An 18,903-nucleotide genomic window follows, 5' to 3' on the forward strand; every position below is an offset into this window, starting at 1 on the left:
AACACAACAGATGCCAATGCTCTGTTATAACTGTGCAAACAAGATTTTTTTTTTTTTTTTCATGTAACTCCTTATAAGTACCAATTGGATTGAACTCAGTTCAGCTCTTTCCAATCATAATCAATTATCATATCATACATCCCACCTGCTTTCACTTCAGTTAATGGAAAGTGACACCATGAATGAAAGCAGAACAATGAAAAATATGTCCAGAGGAGGTGCCATCCTGAACCTGCACTGGCCATAATTTTGGGATGGACATGAAAAATAGAGAATTAGTAGTAGGGATGGATCTAGAATCCATTAGATAAGGAGTTACATTCTATATATTCATCAAAAATAAAGTGAAAATGTTAAAAGCACAATCAAAGACATGTGCAACACGGCCGCTTGTGCAAAGGAATTATAAACCATATAACCTATTGACAAATCTGTCTTTCATAGCTAAACAGCTCTCAAATTTGACTTTTCCTCAGTACCTTCCCACAGGTCTACGAAATTGGCTATTTTTTGGCACATGGCTGACTAAATAATCGGTTTCCCCACTAGGGGATAAGCTGCGCTACTAAATTGTATGAGAGAAAACTCCAGCCCATGTTTCAGTGGTTTACCTACTGCAACCACCAGGGTGATTGTATTACCATATCTACTACAGCACTCAAATTTAGAAGTTTCACAGATCAATAGCCAAACTACTACATGACAAACAATGTCTCGATTAGCCTCCTAAATTTAGGGAAAATATCCATCTCTATTTCATTTTTATTTTAAATAGTGGCGGAATTTAAGATACAACATCTATTTCAGCAAACTGAATTCAGCATTTAAGATACAACATACAAATTTATTGTGAGGAGTAAAATCGCTTTGGCTGTATTACCCTCTTTACAGACAATGACTATATTGGATTCAAATTCAGTCCCCATGGGACACAGCGTGTCTCCTTAACATTAAAGACTATTACCATGTGGTTTCTTATGCATTCTACCACTTATACAATATCCAAGGAGAGAGAAAGCAATATTTTAACCTTTTGTAAGAAAACCATGAGACTATTTTACCAGAATCAACGCAATAAATGCGTTGGACTCAAAATTACATAGTGAACATGACAAAGCACAACAAACAAGCTGTTTCCTGAAAACTTATTAAAACATGTTTAAGTAGGACAGCACAAAACAGGCTCTCTTGAATGCCTATTAAAACATGCTATATATATATATATATATATATATATATATATGCTTTTCAAATTACATGTAATGTTTAATTAAATAAACCTGGCTATTAAATATGAAAGTGATCAGGTTTCCTTGATAAGTTCGAGCTTCATTTAATGTTTAGGTACAAAACATTTCCTACAGTACATTCATTGCGGCATATAGAACAGTTTTTTTTAATATGTATTTCATATCCATTGAGTTACATTGTGGCAGAGTAAAATGCCAGCAACAATGGCAAACACACAGTGCCCCTTCATTTTTTTGCACATAATCACTCTATAGAATCTCCTTGACATTTCCTACAATACATTCACTGCGGCATATATAATATTTTTTTCTGTATGAGTCAATATGTATTTCATTTCCGTTGAGTTACATCGTAGAAAAAGAGGGTGTGGAAATATTGTGTTGCTAGATGTAGCACACAATTCCCAATGATTAGACAGGTTTGTCATACTCTACACATTCTCCTGAACATTTCTTACATTGCTTTCTCTGTGGAATATATCGTTTATATAGTTTATGAGCTATGAGGCAATATGTATACCACATTCAGTCATTGTCATTGTCTGAATTTTGCCCTTGGAACGTGTTTTAATACCCACTTTCTATCGAAATTACACTTAAATATGATCGTATTTTAAATGTTGTCACTCTTTTGAGAGGTACATTTTCTTAAACAAGTAATAAACCCAATTTATCTCCGTTTTGAAGTAATACGTTGGTCTCTTTTATTTTGAAAAACTCCTAATTTTCGTGACCCGGAAGTGTTTCTTTAATGTTGCTCACAAGACGCTGATTACAGAAGATTATCATTAGCAGTTAGCCTAGATACAACATTACTGTATTGGTGAGTTTGGAAAACCAACTAAGAATTATCTATTATATTGATGTTCATATTATTCTCTATAACACTACGTCTCTTTGTTCCCAAGTTAATCGAATTGCTAGTCTTTGGCAAGAAACGGTTGACCTTAGCTGAACTGACATTTAGCTAACCGTTTTCCTGACCGAACAGTATGTTGAGATAAGACTGTGGTCGGGCTAATAAATAACTAGTTTTCTAGTTTCCAGATATCCATTCATTAATAGAAAGACGATCTAAATTCACTCAGGGCAACGGTATGCTGTTGCTTCATTTGCAGCTCATTATACACCAGGGCATCGTTAATACGTAGGTGATTATAATGAAAAGAAAGTAGTTTGTATCGCGTCGCAGTGCCTAAGAGGGCCGTTTTAGAGCCATTTCTCCCTCCAAAATCAAATTTTCAACGAAGTTGTCAAAAAAAAAGTAGAATTACCTTTCTACCCTCCGGCTGAATAAGTAGTATGCAGCCCACTGACGAGTGTATATAGAAGACCAACTACTGGCAAAACTGACAGGAGTACCAGTTAAGCGAGACACCGCAAGAAGTGGTTGTAACATTAAGCAATTTTATATTGGGCCTAATCATCATAACCGTCAAAAGATAAAGGATATCTTTCAAAACAGGTCCTGTTTGTTGGTAAAGCAGCAAGTTTGGAAGCAAACTATTGTGTCACTAAAAGGGTTATGTTCGTTTTCCAAAAAATTTTGTGGGGCTGCCTTGAAAACCAGTTTTGGAAATAGGATTTAATAGGATAAGTGTTTTTAAGTATTAGGAGTCTTTACATTTTAAGAAGTAGCACAATTGGATCCGTTACAATTCTTAGAAGTAGTAGAAGTATCAAACATAAGCATGTTTATGTAGTAAAAGTATTGCTATTTTAAATGTTTTAGAAGTATTATAAGTTTTAACAGTGTTACATGGCTTAGAAGTATTATAAATATTTGTTTCAGAAATAATCATATATAAGTACAACCCCGTTTCCCCAAAAAATGTGGACACTGTACAATGCAAATAAAACAGAATGCAGTTATGTTCAAATCATTTATCCCTACATTTAATTGAAAATAGTAAATATCATAATATTGAAACATAACATATCAAATATTGAAACTGACAAATGTTAACAATACACTAAGCGTTTGGTAACTGAGGAAACCAATTGCTGTAGTTTTGAAAGTTTTATTCCCATTCTTGCTTGATATAGGATTTCAGCTGCTCAACAGTTCAGGGTCTCCTTTGTTGTATTTTCCGTCTCATAATGCACCAAATGTTTCAATAGGTTACAGGTCTGGACTGCAGGCAGGTGGTTGTGGATCTTGTTTATATATGGTTTCGTCTTTGCATGGTAGAGTTCTAACAATGGTTTTCAGAAGTGTTCCTGCGCCCATGCAGTTATGTCTGCTAGGGATGTTAATGATTAATTGAAGATTAATTGTTACTAAGATTTTTGTCAATGGCCATTTGATCGATGTACGCTATATAACTAGTTGGTGGAGGAACCCTCCGAATTATGTACAGTGGCATAATCCAATGACAGATTAAGTGAGCAAAAATAAATGTGGCTTGTGATCATTTTCATTTAAAAAAATGATCATATTCACTGCAAATACTGTGTGTTAAAATAACAAAACGATTACACCAATTAGAGCTGGGCGATAAAACGATCTCGATATGGGATCGCGATAAAATTAGGGTCGATAACGATGATCAACTTGGACATATTTTACTCAATATAGATAGATCTAACAGCCTAACACACAGCAGAAATAAATGCCATTTCAGAAGGTGGCGGTAATGCGCACCAAAAGTTGTTTGCCAACCGCCAAAAAAACGTCAGTAGAAGAAGTCGTTTTTGGCTTGCACGCATGAGTTACCGGTGGTGAAGAAAATGGAAGAAATGAGTGGAAGTGGAACCGAGGGGCATGGGCAAGAAAGCGACATTGAAAGTGAACTTGCGTTATCCTCCAAACCCGAGGAAATTGTTGACAAAAAAGGTAACAAAACGTCAATTATATGAAAGTGGTTTGGATATCTCAAAAGTGATTTACACGGTCTGCAAAATATACCGTTGGTCTGTGTCGACCAAGACGGGAAACACAACAAATCTTTTCCATCACTTTATCGCGAAAGACGTGATGCCCCTGAGCACAGTGGAGAAAGACGGATTAGAGGAGATGCTGCAGCAGCTACACCAGCCAAAATGCGGACAAAGACACTGGGCAGCTTTTTCAAGAAGTCCTACTCTCTTGCTACTTTTGGTCTTACAGACCAGCAGGCTATTGAGACTGAACTGAAAATTACCTGTTAGCTCCTCATGCAGACAGCGAGACCAACCCCCTGGCATGGTGGAACATCCACTCAACAACATACCCCAGAGTGAGCCTCCTGGAAAAGCGGTACCTGTGTATTCCTGCCACCAGCTCACCCTCAGAGTGTGTTTTTAGCACTGGTGGCAATATTGTGTCTTGCCACAGGGCAGCTTTGAAGCCAGACACTGTGGACAGACTAGTATTTCTGGCCAAAAACCTATAATGGGGTTACAATTGATGTGCACTAGCTATAAGATATAGCATAATGACTGGTTTACAATTACAATGTTTACATTTTGCACTTTTTACTCAGATTTCTACCTCTAAAACATTTGAGGGATGCAAAACCAGTACAGAATTAATGTTATGTTACAAGTTAAGTACTTAAATGTGCCAGGGCTTTTGTGATACACTTGTTTACTTTATTTTTTTCTTGAGATGTTTGCTGCCCTGCCAAAAGTAATGTGATAGTAGTCACAGCTTTTTGTTTTATTTACATTTGCATTTACATTACTATCTTGTACTGTTTTGTAACGGCAGATAATGTTTGTTTGCACAGTTAACTGTTAAATTATGTTCTATTTTTTATGTTAATAAACTATATTCTAAAGTTTAACTAATGAACCCTCTGGTTTCTTCAGGCTTCAGTCATTATCAGGATACTCTTCAAACTGGCTGCATTATCAAATTATATATCGGCATAAATATCGATATCGATCAATATGGAAAAGATTATCGTGATCCTATTTTTTGCCATATCGCCCAGCCCTAAAACCAATGATGTAGACTATTACTTGACAAACAAACATCCTATGGCCTTGATTAGGGGTTCTTCCTACTCTCAAATGACCATTACATCAATGTTCCCTAGAAATAACTGTAATCAACAACAGGCAGAGCAGAACACAAGATATTTTCCAGGTAATAGAGAAAGATATGATGCCATTAAATACTACTCATGGTGAAGGCTTTTTGCAGTTAAAGAATTCAGTGGAAACCGGACATAGCATTCCATTGTGAGCCACTGTCACTGGAAGAATAGTCATTGAAAGGTGCTACTGAGATAAAGTAACATGGAAGGTAGGTTAAAGGAAGGAAGATTCCCCCGGCAGTATACAGTGGATATAAAAAGTCTACACACCCCTTTTAAAAAGCCAGGTTCTTGTGATGTAAAAGAATGAAACAAAGATAAATCATGTCAGATGTGACCTATAATAATAAACAATTCAGTTGAAAAACAAACTGAAATCTTTGAGGGGGAAAAATAAAAAAATTAAAACTCACAATAACCTGGTTGCATAAGTGTGCACATCCTTAAACTAATACTTTGTTGAAGCACCTCTTTATTTTATTACAGCACTCAGTCTTTTTGGGTAGGTGTTTATTAGCGTGGCAATATTTTCCCACTCTTCTTTGCAAAAGCGCTCCAAATCTGTCAGTTTGCTAGGACATCTCCCGTGCACAGCCCAATTCAGATCACCCCACAGTAGGGCTGCACGATATGAGGAAAAGCTGCGATGTGCGATAACATTATTTAATATTGCGATGACGATATGACTTGCGATAAATATTCAAATGTGAATGTTAGCTATACTGTTCCCATGTCAGTGCTTTAATAGGTTATTTGCAAACCTAAACATTGAATAGCCTATTTCCACTGAACAAAGAAACAAAATAGATCATTTTTGACATGCTTTTATTGAACAAATTGCACATAAATGAAGCATTATAACTATAAAAAAAATAATGTTCAATTTCCCCTGCTCCTTTTAGAATATTTTCTTGTAAACTCAACAAAAACATCTCTCTTTAAACAAAACAAATGTGGGGAAAATAACTGCAAAATAAAAACGAAAATTTTAAATAACTGTATGGCTCATAAAACCAGCAAAAAAAGATCTGCCTCTTAGGACAAGTTACTGCCTTGGCCATCTCTTTAGGGCAAGTTCTTGGCCAAGAAAACCAGCATGTTAACTTTGCTAGGTTTCAAACATGTTCGTTGACATGTTACTACATTCCCTGAAGTGCTGAAGAGCCTCTCGGAGGGAGAACTAGTTGCAGGTATACAAAGATACTTCCGAGCAAGTTTGGTCAGCTTAGGGTAGGTGACCTGGTGGAAACTCCACCAGGCCAAAGGGTCGGCTTCACTGTGAATGGTGGGGGAGAACAAGTAGCTGTTAAGTTCAGCTTCAACAGCTTGCTCCAGATGCATGAAAGATGCTGTTGGAGTGGGGCTTGGATTTGTTTTGAGCAAACTGCCCAATGATCGCTTTGTTTTTTTTTCGCTGGGTAGCTCCATGGTCTGGGCCTCTGTGTTCTCAGAATGTGTCCCCTCCTTCTGTGCAGAGTCTTTCATTTCTGACATGATCCTGCTCTTGATGTCCTCAACTTTTTCACTGCTGATGTAGGTGACCTTGAACCTGGGGTCCATGAAGGATGCGATGTCCAGAAGTTCTTGTGTTCCTGGGTCATCATACTTTGTATTCATGTAATCCAGGATTTTCACTTTAATGGACTTGGTTAAATCTGTGTCATCTTCCTTTTCTACAAGGGCCGATGTCTTTAAAAGATGAAGGACGGGTTTCACATATGAAACACTGACATAGATTTCCCCGGAAAGAGCATCAGTAAATTCCTGCAAAGGGCGTAATGCCAGGTTTACAGACTCTAGTACATCCAGGTCCTGCCAGGAGGGAACCAGATGCCGTGTTTTACGGTCTGCTGATAGGACATCAGAAATGGCCCGCCGCTGCTCCAAGACCCTCTCAATCATCTTTTGTCTTGAGCCCCACCTAGTTGGACATTCTGTGATGAGTGAGTGCTCAGGGAGGTTGTGCTCCTGTTGTGCTTTTTTTAGTGCCGTCTTCTGTTTCCAGCTGTGGGAAAAATGTCCCACCAATTTTTTGCACAGCCCAGCAGCACGGTCAATGCGGCTGTCATCCTTAATAGCATTTCCTGGAAAGAGGATAAGAAATAAATTGTTACAAACTACTCAAACTACCCGTAAACATTGTAGCCAATTATTTAATTATTAATAATTTAACTAAATTACATTTTATAGTAATATAATTATTTTAATAAAGTAATATTTCAAATGCTGCATAATTAACTAAAATTCTTACACAGTGATAATCCTGTTAACGTTAGATAAATGCTGACCATGCAGTGGGGAAATACAACTTACAACAAGTGCTCAGAGTTTCCTATTGTTTATAATAAAATAATAATTGCATTAGCCTAATAGTAACTTACCATTTATTACATGGCTCAGACCGTATATGAAAAACAGAGCGTTGCTATGGATACGTTTCTGTTTAGCGAAAGCAATACAATCGTTTTTAAATCAAATAAACTCCTTTTTAAATCAATTATTTGTCTCGCTATACATTATCCCTTAATTATTACGTGGCTTGGTTGTACAATGCGGTCTGTTCTAAGTATAATAACCAGAGACACCGTTGCCATGAAAAATAGCGTTGCTATAGACACACATGATTCTAACCATTAAGACGGAGCGTACTATTTTCTCTAGCGGAAGCAATACACTTATTTTTAAATCAATAAACTTCTTTTTAAATTAATATTTTGTGTCAAATTATTTATTTGGAAGGTAGCCATGTAATAAACGGGATAATGTAGAGCGAGTCTGTTTGTTATGCAGCGAATACAATGCCTTCATGCTGATGTGGACTAACTTTAACTTTAGCTGCTATTATAACAACCGCCTCGCTCTATCCCTTACGTAACTTAAATAAAATATTATCATTACACTTACCAATAGCAAGATGCAGCCTATGGCCAAAGCACTGAAGTCTGACCCAGTGGTTGAGTTCTGTTGCTTTCACAACGTTTGCCCCGTTGTCGGTAGTAATGCAAACCAGCTGCGCTTCCCGCAAATGCCAGCTGGCCAAAGCATCACTTAATCCACAGGCAATGTTTTCTGCGGTGTGCTGTCCGGGGAAATAGGATGTTTGTGGACATCGCGTTTTCAGTTCAAAGTCTTGATCCAAAAAGTGCACAGTAAGGCTGATGTAGGGCTCTGTCGTTCGACTGGACCAAAGATCTGTGGTACACGCGTAGTGTTCAACTTGACTCAGTTCCGATTCCACAGTCTCCCTGCATGCGTCATACATTTTTGGAATGGCGATTTGCGAAAAATAGGTCCGTGATGGAATCTGGTATCTTCGGTCCAAATTAGTTACCAGGCTCACAAAACCACCTTTGGTTACTGTGTTTATCGGCATCATGTCCTTCGCCAAATAACGCGTTATTGCCGCTGTGATTTCTCTGTGGCGTTTAGATGTTGTTTCATAAGGAGTCACACTCGCAAAACTTTGAGAAATTGACTGCTGTTTTAGATTTGCTACTCGGATTTTTTTGTTTTGTTGTTTGGCTAGTTTTAAATTGTTCGTGTAGGTCTTTATGGTTGTATTGCAGGTGGTGATGGAGGTTGGTCGTGTTTCCTCTTGAAGTTGCCACAACTGTTTGGCATGTTCGGCACAGTACCTGTGTTTGTAGCACGTCATCCCTCCTAAATCCAAAATATTTCCAGATATCTGAAGTGCTGTTCTTTTTCACTATCAATTCTTTGTCAACCACCACCTCACTCTCTCCTTCCTCCGCCATTGTATAACACACTGTGCAGACTCGCAACTAAATTGACAGCTGTCGGCCACTTTCCCGGGGCTTCAGCTGATTGGCCAAATAGCATGAACGCGCCAACCATGTCTTCAGATCTAAACGTGATAGGTCAAACGTTTATTACATGCGCTTAGGGCATGTAATAAACTGTTTTCCCTTATTCATCTTGTCAGGCTGTCTGCTGCGATGTGTTCATCACGCAAGTTCATATGGCGATGACGATGAAAATTCGATGTATCGTTCAGCCCTACCCCACAGATGTTCAATTGGATTCAGGTCTGGGCTCTGGCTGGGCCATTCCAAAACGTTAATCTTCTTCTGGTGAAGCCATGCTTTTGTGGATTTGGATGTGTGCTTTGGGTCGTTGTTGTGCTGAAAGATGAACTTAATCTTCAGCTTTGTAACGGACGCCTGAAGGTTTTGTGCCAAAATTGCCAGGTATTTGGAACTGTTTATAATTCCCTCCACCCTGACAAAGGGTGAAGAAAAACAGCCCCAAAGCATGATGCCACCACCACCATGCTTCACTCTGGGTATGGTGTTTTTTGGGTGATGTGCAGTGTTGTTTTTGCGCCAAACATACCTTTTGGAATTATGGCCAAAAAGTTAAACCTTGGTTTCATCAGACCATAATACATTATCCCACATGCTTTTGGGGGACTTGATGTTTGTTTTTGCAGTACTTGCCAGAAATTCCTGCAGTTTCTTTAATGTTTCTGTAGGCCTCTTGGAATCCTCTCTGATTAGTTTTCTTCTCGTCTTTTCATCAATTTTGGAGGGACGTCTAATTCTTGGTAATGTCTCTGTTGTGCCATATTTTCTCCACTTGATGATGACTGTCTTCACTGTGTTCCATGGTATATCTAATGCTTTGGAAATTATTTTGTACCCTTTTCCTGACTGATATCGTTCAACAATGAGATCCCTCTGATGCTTTGGAAGCTCTCTGCGGACCATGGCTTTTGCTCTGAGGTGCAACTAAGAAAATCCTACTAGAAAAGCTGAACTTTATTTGTGATTAATCAGAGTAACTTTAAATGATGGCAGGTGTGTAATGACTTAGATTTAACATGTTTGAATGTGACTGGTTAATTCTGAACTCAGCCACATCCCCAGTTATACGAGGGTGTGCACACTTATGCAATCAGGTTATTGTAAGTTTTTCATTTTTCAGCCTCGAAGATTTCAGTTTGTTTTCAATTGAATTGTTCTCATTATAGGTCACTTTAAAAGTTTTTACATGATTTATCTTACAAATCCGTCATTTTACCAGGGGTGTGTAGACTTGGTATATCCACTGTATGCGCATCCCTGTGACTTCAGTGCCAACCAAGCGGGTGTTTTCAACTGCTGGACTTACAGTACCTCCATGCACTCGCAAATCACCCCTGTGCATTTTTGAAAATATAAATCAATAGGCTTGCTTGGAAATCTGATCAGCTTGCCGTTGTTTAGTAATCAGAGTCCAAAGACACTTCATTTTAAACTGTTGTTTTTTTAATAACGGTTTCTCATTTTTGTTTGATCGTTTGTTTATATTTGATATGGTTGTATTGCTAAACTATTCATGGTGTGTCCGCAGAGTGTGTTGTCGCCCTCATTTAAATGTAGTAGGCTTACTCAGGGACGTCGCTAGGCCTGTTGAAGGGGGGCTTTAGCCCATTCATTTGGCAGCATGTTCGGTTGAGTTTGATGCTTTGAACGTAACTCACTCATTTGAAGCGAGCTGTGTTCTGTAAATATTAGCTAACGTTTCGAGAGGTCGGCGAAGTAATCCTCTCAAGTTCAAAATATAATAGCACTGGCAAGCATTGGTACGTTTTGCTAATCAATATACTTTTTCAGCTAGCCCCCCACCATTTTCTATTGAAATGTATGGAGGTTAAAACATTTTTGGAAATCTTAAAAATGTCATTTACGGAAGTTGTTTAGACAAGTTGCAGTTTGTACAATTCGACTTGCACGACAGACTAGACATCAAGTAATATCAGTATTTTTTTTCTTTACCGGAATGTAAGAAAGCTAGCTGCAACCTTTTAGTAGAAAAGAGTTGCAACATGCTTCTCAGTGGAGATGGTATTCTTTTCACTATAGGCCTTGTTGACCCCTCTGCAAACATTGCGCTTATGGTTGTGACCATAAAGCTCTATTTTTCAAATTGCATTGTGCCAGAAGTTGTGAGGTGTGTCGGGAAGGTGTTGTTGGGCTTATTGTAATTGTTTTCCACTTAGTAAGTGATTGAACAGTGCTGACTGGTATTTTCAAGGCTTTGGATATCTACTTATATCCTGTTCCATCTTTATAAAGTTCCATTATCTTGTTACGCTGGTCTTTGAACAGTTATTTTCTGCTTCCCATGGCTCAGTATCTAGCCTGCTCAGTGTATCCACGTGAGAGCTAAAAAACTAATTGACTATTTATACACAGACACTAGTTGCAATTTATAAAGCTACAGGTGTGGGAAATTCACCTTAAATTGCCATTTTAACCTGTGTGTCACCTTCTTTGTCTGTAACACGGCCAAACATTCAAGGGTATGTCAACTCTTCAGGGCCATTTGGGTTATTTATTTGTCTGTATTTCTATCATATGGTGTGCTGTTGGCATTTGAAATTGGCCAAAAGTTCTGGTCTAGCCGTCTGGTTGTAAGTGCAGATGTAATACTGGCAAATGCAACCAAAATAGATTTTTGCTTTGGATGGTATTGACATGCTTTGCACTTGTCATATGAAGATTTGTGGTGCTGCCTTAAATTATCAAACAAATTGGTCATGTTGCCTTGTATTGTGGCAACAATTGCAAGGCACTCTCGACAATGTACCTGTTTTTGGTCAACATCCTGAAATATTTCCATATAATTGACGATCCATTTCCTTTTGCAACCAAATTCAAATTTTTCGAACTCAGTGTTTAAAATATTAATAATAATAGTAATAAAAACTGTGTATCCAATAACCCATAAATCAGAGTAAATTACCTTATCAGACAGATATAATGCTAGTTTTCCTTTTGAAAATGTTTTATATTATAGACTGATATATGTTTACCTTACTAAATTGCGCATTCTGCGATGTGACTTGGGGATGCGTACATCACAATGTTGATGCTGAAACGATATATTGTGCAGCCCTATCAGACAGCATGCTTCTAACATTCACAAGGTAACATTTTTCTTAAAAGAATTATAATGATAAACATACACATTTGATGTCTATTTAACACTAGAACCGACAAATGCCTACGCCATCTGGCGTTTGAGTTTGTAATTAAAATAAAACTGCCATTTTGAAAGCTACGCCCTCCTCCTTCCGTGACTTTTCCTAAGAAGGTTTATATTACATTGTTCCATCGGAATTCAAAACTGACAAACAGAGTTTTTTTTACCCTGTTTTCCTACTTAACCTGCCAACAGCCCACACCACTTAGTGTTGGTACCCAAATGATATTCAGGCACTAATCACTCCTCACTGAATGCGTGACGTCAATGGATGAATGCGCGAAACTCCCAGATGAAGGCTATTATTGAAACATAATACAAATGATATACACTGGAAAAAAAATATACTATAAAAAGTCTGTCAGCACAGTCGCCAGTAAAAAGCCGTAAAATTACAGGATATTCTCGTAAGAAAAAACAACAGAGATAAACTGAAAATATGGTCATTCATGACTGTGTTTTAACAGATTTTAATCGTTATTCGATCCAAAAATCCAATCTATTTAAGTGGTTTAAGTGGAAACATCCTGTTAAAACACAGACGAAACTCATTAACAGATAATGGGAATAGAGACTGTCCTGTCTCAGATTCTCCGGAACCTCGGAGACCGCTCCTTTGCTCAGAAGTTTCGTTATCAACGCCAGGAGCACATCACTCCTGAGAAGGGAAGGGGAGACCTGCGAAATTGAATTAGATAACTCTTTCTGACCGTGTGATTGAGCCAGGCAGATGGAGTACAATGATGACGCCACTCCCAATAATGCTCTACCCGCTAGGCCACGGTGAGGGGAATTCTCACCAGAAGAGGAACTCTCACCATTAGAAAGCGAAGGCTCAGTGGGATGAGAGGAACCCTGCATTTGCAAAAGCCAGAGGTAAACAAGCGTTGTCAAGGAGAAGCCGGGAAGTGTCGGCACGGCAAAGAGATTCAGTAATAGCCAGCAGTGAAGCGGGAGCAATCCCGCCACAACCAAAAAGGGAGAGGGTGAGGCATGGGGCTGGGTAGGCAACGTTGCTGTCCCCGGCAAACCCCATGCCTATTCAAGCCTGTTTCGGTTTCTTGCTGGGCCACGGGGTCGCAAACTGGGGAGCGGGGGTCCATGATCTGGGACATACCGTAGCAGAAACAGGCGCCTCAGCAGTCGGAGAATGAGAGGGAGCAGAAAACGTAGCAGAAGTGGTGTCAGAGTCCTCTCTGAAGAACCTGGCCAAGAAGGACGAGAAAAGCGAGAGTCAACAGCGGGGGCTCAACCAGCCAGAGAGAGATGATAGGAGAGCACCTTTCTGCCCGCGTCTGCTTGCTAGAAGGTCTCAATGGCAGCGTGGACAGCATCTCCGAATCTACTCTGGGAGATAGGTGCGTCGAGAAGAGGATTGCAGTCCATCTCACAGAGGGAGGAGAGAGACAACCAGAGGTGGCGGTTACCGGTGATGGATGTCACCACTGCTCTGCTGGCACAAACAGTCAGCGCCTGATTCAGGTGTAGGATGGCGTCATATTATCCCACGATCTGCCCCTAGTCACGTGAGGAGGGGGAGGGAGCACGGTCTAGGATCTCTGAAGTAGCAGAAGCTAGAATGGCGACGTTGTTAGCTGCAGCCAAGGCCTGGGATCCTAGGATGTACAAATGTCGCTCATTTAATTCCAGAGTTTTCTTACCACGGTAAGATCAGGTAGATTGCGAACATGCTATTTGTTCTTGAAAATCTTTTTCTAAATGACGGTACCCAGAATGTTCTCTTGACATAACAGGTTATTACGATTTAAAAAAAAGAAATGTTTCTAGTTGCAACTTCACTGATATGTTATAATAACGAAATACACCAATAGCCTACACAGAAATAAATAGTATTTGTTTAAGCATTTGAATTGTCTTAAGAAATAATAAAATACAAAGCAGAATTATTTGTTACGATCATAGTTTTGAAGTAAGGCATGGTAGAAAAACATCTTATGACAGTTGGCGACTAGGCTGTCAGAGTTAACTCTAATACTGTATTTAATAGACAAATGCATCAGGTGCTTATTTGTTGCATCAACTCCTCTTATCAACAGCAAGCTCTAATTGTGGCAGGCGAATCGTGCGGTTCGCTTGCCAGACTCTATACTAATAATGTGAATTATAAATTTTAAGTAGGCAAACGGATTCTGAAATCAACTCCTAATTCGCCTTATTCACCCACGTCACTTCCTTTAAACCAAAACGAGGCTGTAGGGTACGGAAGTAACGTTGGCTCGCCCATTGGTAGACTTCTGTCATAACGTTACCTACAATGCCGCGGCATTATTGTGTTCCCAAATGTACGTCTTCAAAGAGAAAGAAATCCTATACAGGTCAAACCTTCCATCGTTTCCCCAAAGATCCTGTACTTGGCCGTGAATGGATTCATAAAATAAGAAGAGATCCCGGTCGCCATTTCAAGGTATGATATTAACATTAGTTTACGATGCTAACGTTAGCCATATTTACGTTAACTGTCAGAGATAACTAGCTTAACCTTCTGGCTAAATAGACATGACTTTATTAGCCACGAACCGGTCCTTTTTAAGTTATAACAAGCGAAGGGCTGATTCGGGGGTAACGTTAAGCAAGTTGTTGCTCTTTTTACTAGCCTGGGCAGCTAATGTCTTACAGCAAAATATAAACAAGACGTGATCTGTGCATGTTTATGATAATAACCATTGCTAATCTAGACCATGTTAAGCACACAACTACGTTTAAAAAAAAACATTTTACTGGGTTTGTGCATCCAAGTAGACGACATTACTGATTCGTTTTTAGCATCTGTGTTACCTGTGAGACCTGAATAGTACCTTCCCCAACCCTATGTAACATCGCTATGTGAACTGAGCAACCCATGCCTGTAAACAAATTAACTTATACTTAATATTTATTAATTTTAATAACCAACAGTAGCACCCTGCCTTGCTTGTAGTGACACATTGGAAACAAGCTATTTTGACTGATGGTTCCAATACACTTTCAGCTAAAGATCACATCAACTTTTTAGTCTAGCATGGAAAGATGAACTGTTGATATGAACGATCAAGATGAACTGTTGATATGAACGATCAAGATGAACATTTGAACGTTTAGCTAGCGTATTCTAGCAGTGCCACCACTCCGCAAACTGAGCAGTTTATCCACAGTCATGATACCTGAATGTTGTAAGGTGCCTTGTTTTTTCGCATTGAGCGAAAAGACTTAGCTCTCACACTGACTGTCTCGCTCCTCTTGACTGTCGGTAAAATAATTTATTGTTAACACTCAAAATAACAGTCAGTCTGGTGTGGTTAATATATCTTAACAATGCTTAGCATCAGCTTGTAATGTTGTCACGTCCTGTTGTTTTAACTAGCTAACCAGCTAACTTTAAAAGTAACGTTAACTAATGTTGATTTCAGAAAAAAAGCTGTGATCGTCTGTGCATTACCTTCCACGTTGTGCACATATCCCTCAAGACAGTTGCTGTATCCTTTCAGCAAAACAGCCCGGGGAATCATGCAGTCCTTATTGGCCCATTTTTCGACATAGTCCACTGTTATTTCGGGAAGACATGAAAGATTTGGTGTCCACACAGATATCGCCATGATGACAGACGCCCGCTGCTGCGCTCTGTCAATGAACTTCCGGTTTAGAGTGTACCCCCTAGCCTCGTTTTGGATTTCAAGATGGAGGTGAATAAGGTCCATAAACTTTACACATACGAATATAATATTTAACCAGTAAAAATTATCATTTTGATTGATCATAAAAATAAAAAGCCGAAGTCGTAGCTTTCTGTGCTCTTCAAGTGCTCTTACAACACATCTGCCCCTGCTATTTTAAGACAATAAATATTTACAATTCAGATGTCCAGGTGTATGTCTCTAATCGGTCCATCAAACTATACAACACATTGTTCTGTTCATGACTCTCACTTGTCCCAATGTATTAAAAGTGAGTTAAAGTGAGTTTTCTTAAAACATCCCCATTCCGTGATGGCGCTATAACTTATGAAATATCAGCGTAACAGTGAACGTTTACATTGTGATTTCGGATTACATCGCCCAGAGGGAGCATATATAGTGAGAACAATAATGGGCCCGGAACCAAGCCTTGAGGAACACCAAAGCATACCTTTGACTTGTCAGAGGATATGCCATCCACACTAAAACTGATATCTTTCAGATAAATAAGATTTAAACCGGGCTAGAACATGTCCACGTAGCCTAATATGGGTTTCCAGTCTCTCTAAGAGAGGGGAGTGATCAATATTGTCAAAAGCAGCACTAACATCAAGAAGCAACAGGACGGATGCAGAACCTTTGTCCGAGGCCATTAGAAGGTCATTTGTTACCTTCACGAGTGCAGTCTCAGTACTATGATGGAATCTGAAACCGGACTGGAGTATTTCATAAATGTTATTTGTCTTTAGGAAGGCATTCAGTTGTTGGGAAACACATTTTTCTAAGATTTCTGAGCGGAACGTGAGGTTCGATATTGGCCTATAATTGTTTTTTTAGAAGAGATTTCCGCTATTTTTAGTGAGTTTGGTACACATCCGGAGGAAAGGGAGCAATTTATTATGTTCAGCATTGGCTGACCTAGCACAGGAAATAGCTCCTTAAGTAATTTTGTTGGAATCGGGGTAGTATGTCCTAATTTGTCCCTACAGTTATCTCTTTCTAATTTAACACATTGAATCCAGTTTATCAACCCTCTTATACCTGTTGTTGGTTTGGATGTTAGCTAATGTCGGGAACTAGTTTCGAGAACCGTGGAGTTTCGACTAATTGGTTAAACAATGTAGAACACTCTGCACACGTATAGCTCAGTGGCGTAGTGGTTACACAGCCTGTCACATAGGAGAACCTGCTTCGAATCCAGCGAGGGCAACTACATTCATTCCTTCTAATTGCGGGCTGGCCAAACTTGGCTTACCTGATTCCTTTTCTTGTTTTTATCCGTCAGTGAAGAACAGTGACCGGAGTATGTGAGAAGAGATGCTTATAGGAAATCCTACTGGTTCCCAGTGTTTTTTTTATTCTCCTCTGTCCCAGACATAGACTGTAAAAAAAATGGACGACGCCCTTTCGCTCTTTTCCATTGGTGAAAACTGAAGCCGCCAGTGTCCCGATACGGCGCTGACATCTTGGACTTGCGTCTGCGCAGATAGCGATCTTGGGACCAGTTCTGCGCAGTAGTTATGCGCAGTAGCGAGCAGGACGTAAAGCCGTAAAGCCGCGAAATCAACGGCCCCACCCCTGTGCCCCGCCCTCACTCTCCCTCACAGAATGCGCATACCGTAATCAATCGCAAGTCCAAGTACAGTACAACCTTTGCTTGTTAAACCTAGACGATATGTTATTGCCTAACTTACATCATGTTTAACCTTAATTTAGAATAGGCCTAATACAAAAATAATTGGTAACTTCTAGCTAACGATCACCTGCTAGCTATTAACATGGCTATTAACGAGGCTTGTTGTCTTTTAGCTAACGTCAGCTAGCCCATTACATTTATTTACTAATTAAATAGCTTATAAATTTAACTTACCGAAAAAAATTCAAAGATCGATTGGAAATGCCAGATCGGTTAGCACAATGTACTGCAGAACAACCCATTATGTCCGTGTGAAATTATATCAATTATAGAAATTTATAGATTAAATGTAAAGTTCCAATCTCCTCAGTCCTCCGAAGATTCAGTGGCTCCTCGGCTCAGATAGCTGTCAATCACAGCTGTGAATCACAACGTCACACCACCGTTTTTAGAGCATTAAATAACTAACTAAAAGCCAACTTATTTTAAAAACAAACTATTGAATTTACATAAGCGTGATACAAACTACAGTAAATGACAGAAACCAGCTTCGGAAAAAAAGATATTTGATGGGTAATTTAATTGTTTAGTTGGTCTCGCGTCCCGTTGAATAACATGGGGAGGGCGGGTTTTATGACCTATACTGGGACCACTCACCAGGGGGCGATCGAGACGTTTTGGCTTCACTTTTCAGGGCTTGTGCGGCACGCTTGGTCCCAGACCTGTGTGAAGTTGGCCCCCCCAAACCAATGCAAAACTTTGGAAAAATAGGCTCAGTCGTTTGTGCCTTTGAAATGTGTTTATTCTGCAAATTTTATTTAGATATTAATTAATATTTTATAGGTCATTCTGAGGTCACTCAGCCCTACATCATGCTCCAGATTCACCCAAAATAGTCTTGTTTGTGCTGTGTTTGTGCAGTTAAAACTTTTGTTTGTGCTGCTGTGGTGTTTTATATGCTAATAATGGTAATTATCAGCCTGGAATTAGCATTATTAGCATTGTCCAAATTCACATGCAAAGCAAATTGCATTGCATGTGGAAACACATATCAAATATTTGTAAGAGACTTTATTTGACTTAATGTTGGTTGATAATGATGAAACAGGATTTCCTGGACAAAGGCATTTTAAGTATTTAAAACTTTTCTACATTAAATGTCTTGGGCATATAGCAGTTTAGACCCCTGCAAAATCATAACCGAATAAGCTTTTGACAGTTACTGGCATTGAAGATATTTTATTAATATTCATAAAGACTGTATTTTTTGTCGTGTGGTTGAACCAAATGACTGTTTAAATGTTCAGAGCCCCAACAGTGACTTGTTCTCAGATTCA

General features: G+C 39.1%; 2 protein-coding genes across 4 annotated transcripts in view; one reads left to right on the top strand and one right to left on the bottom strand.

Annotated features, from left to right (window-relative positions):
* The first annotated feature begins 1,970 nt into the window (after positions 1–1,970).
* Positions 1,971–18,903, top strand: part of tent2 (terminal nucleotidyltransferase 2) — a 46,418-nt gene continuing 29,485 nt past the window's right edge. For all 3 annotated transcript variants that reach the window (XM_029124382.2, XM_029124383.2, XM_029124384.2), the window contains exon 1: positions 1,971–2,073. The gene's annotated coding sequence lies outside the window, so the exon portion shown is untranslated. The remainder of the gene's footprint in view (positions 2,074–18,903) is intronic.
* On the bottom strand, positions 6,329–7,723 carry LOC117595437 (zinc finger BED domain-containing protein 1-like). Its single transcript, XM_034296609.1, has 2 exons — positions 7,654–7,723; positions 6,329–7,356 (listed from the first exon to the last, which is right to left on the bottom strand). The coding sequence occupies exon 2, from the start codon at positions 7,172–7,174 to the stop codon at positions 6,338–6,340; it is 837 nt and encodes a 278-aa protein (XP_034152500.1). The 5' UTR covers positions 7,175–7,356; positions 7,654–7,723; the 3' UTR covers positions 6,329–6,337.

The sequence above is a fragment of the Esox lucius genome, chromosome 13 (genome assembly GCF_011004845.1).
Source record: "Esox lucius isolate fEsoLuc1 chromosome 13, fEsoLuc1.pri, whole genome shotgun sequence".
NCBI lineage: Eukaryota > Metazoa > Chordata > Actinopteri > Esociformes > Esocidae > Esox > Esox lucius.